Source organism: Coffea eugenioides, chromosome 2 (assembly GCF_003713205.1).
Source record: "Coffea eugenioides isolate CCC68of chromosome 2, Ceug_1.0, whole genome shotgun sequence".
Taxonomy (NCBI): Eukaryota; Viridiplantae; Streptophyta; class Magnoliopsida; order Gentianales; family Rubiaceae; genus Coffea; species Coffea eugenioides.
In genome coordinates, this window is record NC_040036.1 from 68,216,433 (window position 1) to 68,218,381 (window position 1,949).

A 1,949-nucleotide genomic window follows, 5' to 3' on the forward strand; every position below is an offset into this window, starting at 1 on the left:
TCTACTTGCATTTGAAATTGAGTAAGGATTAATTTATTTAGCGATGGAAAAACTAAGAATTTGTAAGAAATCACATTTGCCAAGTAATTAAAGGCACCCTTTGCGATCAATATAAATACACCTAAATACAACATCAAATTGCATGTTCTTAATATTAATCTCTTAGAAAGACTGACATTAAGATTTTGGGGTTGGAACAAACTTATTTGCTAATGTTTAACATCATATATCAAGTCAATTACACTCTTTTAGGATGAAGTAAACACAAAATATGTCTTCTAACATTGTTTTTAAACATGAACAAGAAGATCAATTTCAATACCATAAAACCAAACCATCACATGGCAATGAAACTACTATGTTAGGCGTTGAAATCTTTGGCTGCAACGGAAAGGTGCATGTGATTGCTCTGAAAACTAGCCACATCTTCTTCAAGCATGTTAAGCCATGCTTCTATTCCCTCCCCACAACTTGTACTCATCAAAATCACAACATTCTTGAAAGGAAAGGCTGTAGTAGACACCCATGTAGGCTTACCCCAACCAAAATCCACCTCATACACGGGAAATCTACACCAACTGCTAAAATTGCACAATTCTACATCTCCCTTAGAAGCCAATTCCACACTTTTCTTTAGAATTTCTAGATACTCATCTCCATTTTGCAGTTTCTTCACATAATTGCTATTGATATTTCTTATTGCCTTCCTCAAATCACCGACAAGATTCTCGTACATATTCTCTCCCTCGAGCATTGGAATGGCTACGGTATGCGTCCATATGTTTCCAAAGGCTTGATCCTCAGGGGCTGGATTCATTCTAGGTCTCATGTTCACGGCATGGACTGCTGCAACCACCTTAGCTTTGGATGCATCAATGAAATGCCTCCAAATAAAGGCTGAAACAGCCTCAACACGTGTAGGATCCTTCACAAGAGATGAAGCAGCAGCTTGTTTAAGTTTTGCCAGCTTTTCTTTGTCAAAGACAAACCGTTTAGTAACGATTTTTTCTTTGGTCATGCCCGTTGTTGGCTTGAAACCAAAGCTGGACATGTCTCTTGGTGGAAACAAACTAGCCAACTCAAAACTAGATGGTACAATTTCAGAAACTTCGCTGCAGCTTTTAGCCCATGCATTCATGAAAGTCACCAAGGACGTGCCGTCGGCTATTTTATGCGATAATTGCACTCCAATAGCTATGCCTCCACAATCAAAGAAATTGATTTGGATAGCTAGAAGGATAGTTTTAGCCTCAGTCAAGCCAGGGCCTTTACTATTAAGCTCAAGTGGCAGATACTGTTTCAGCTCCTCCATTACAGGTTTTTCTATGACCTGCAAGAGGTTAGAATGGACTTGAGCCTCAATACATAAAGCACCATCATCATTGCAATCAATTGAAAAATTCTTGCTGCAAATCCTTCCTGCTAAGGGATAAAATTGAGTCAAGATGTTGGATAAAGATTGCTTTAGCAATTGAGAAATTTGGTCACGGTCTTGGAAAGTTTCTAGTTGATTGGTTTGATAGAAGAAAATAAGAGGGATAAAAACAGGTGGTGCAATCTGGTCTAGGAAGGATAATTTGTGGTCTCTAAGGTGATGAGGTGTTGGAGATGAAGGTTTGATCATCTCCTTTGATAGTATCTCCAAATTGGCCACCATTTTTTCTGGTACTTTTTGAAGCTTCTTATGAGACAATCTTTGAAGACACAAGAAGTCAATGTGAAATGAATTTTGGCTTTACTTGTGTTGAGATTCATCTTTGTGGCTTGCCTATATATAGGACAAAAGGTAGCAACCATCAGAGCCTAAAAGTCGGAAAGATTTAAAACAAAAAAAAAAACAACTAATTTGATACAGCCGCCAGAATGGTAATTAACATATGTAATAATACTGTTAGACGTTAACTGGCATTTATTTGGGCGGCAATGCAGATTACTTTCATTTTCTTCTA

At 37.8% G+C, this 1,949-nt stretch overlaps 1 protein-coding gene across 1 annotated transcript; it reads right to left on the reverse strand.

The window, feature by feature from the left end:
• Positions 1 to 215: 215 nt before the first annotated feature.
• LOC113763592 (vinorine synthase-like) lies at positions 216 to 1,693 on the reverse strand. Its single transcript, XM_027307441.1, has one exon. It carries the CDS (start codon positions 1,655 to 1,657, stop codon positions 362 to 364), a length of 1,296 nt encoding a protein of 431 aa, XP_027163242.1. The 5' UTR covers positions 1,658 to 1,693; the 3' UTR covers positions 216 to 361.
• Between the last annotated feature and the right edge of the window lie 256 nt (positions 1,694 to 1,949).

Coding starts and splice junctions, on each gene's coding strand:
- LOC113763592 (XM_027307441.1), bottom strand. CDS start 1,657: ATGGTGGCCAATTTGGAGATACTATCAAAGGAGATGATCAAACCTTCA.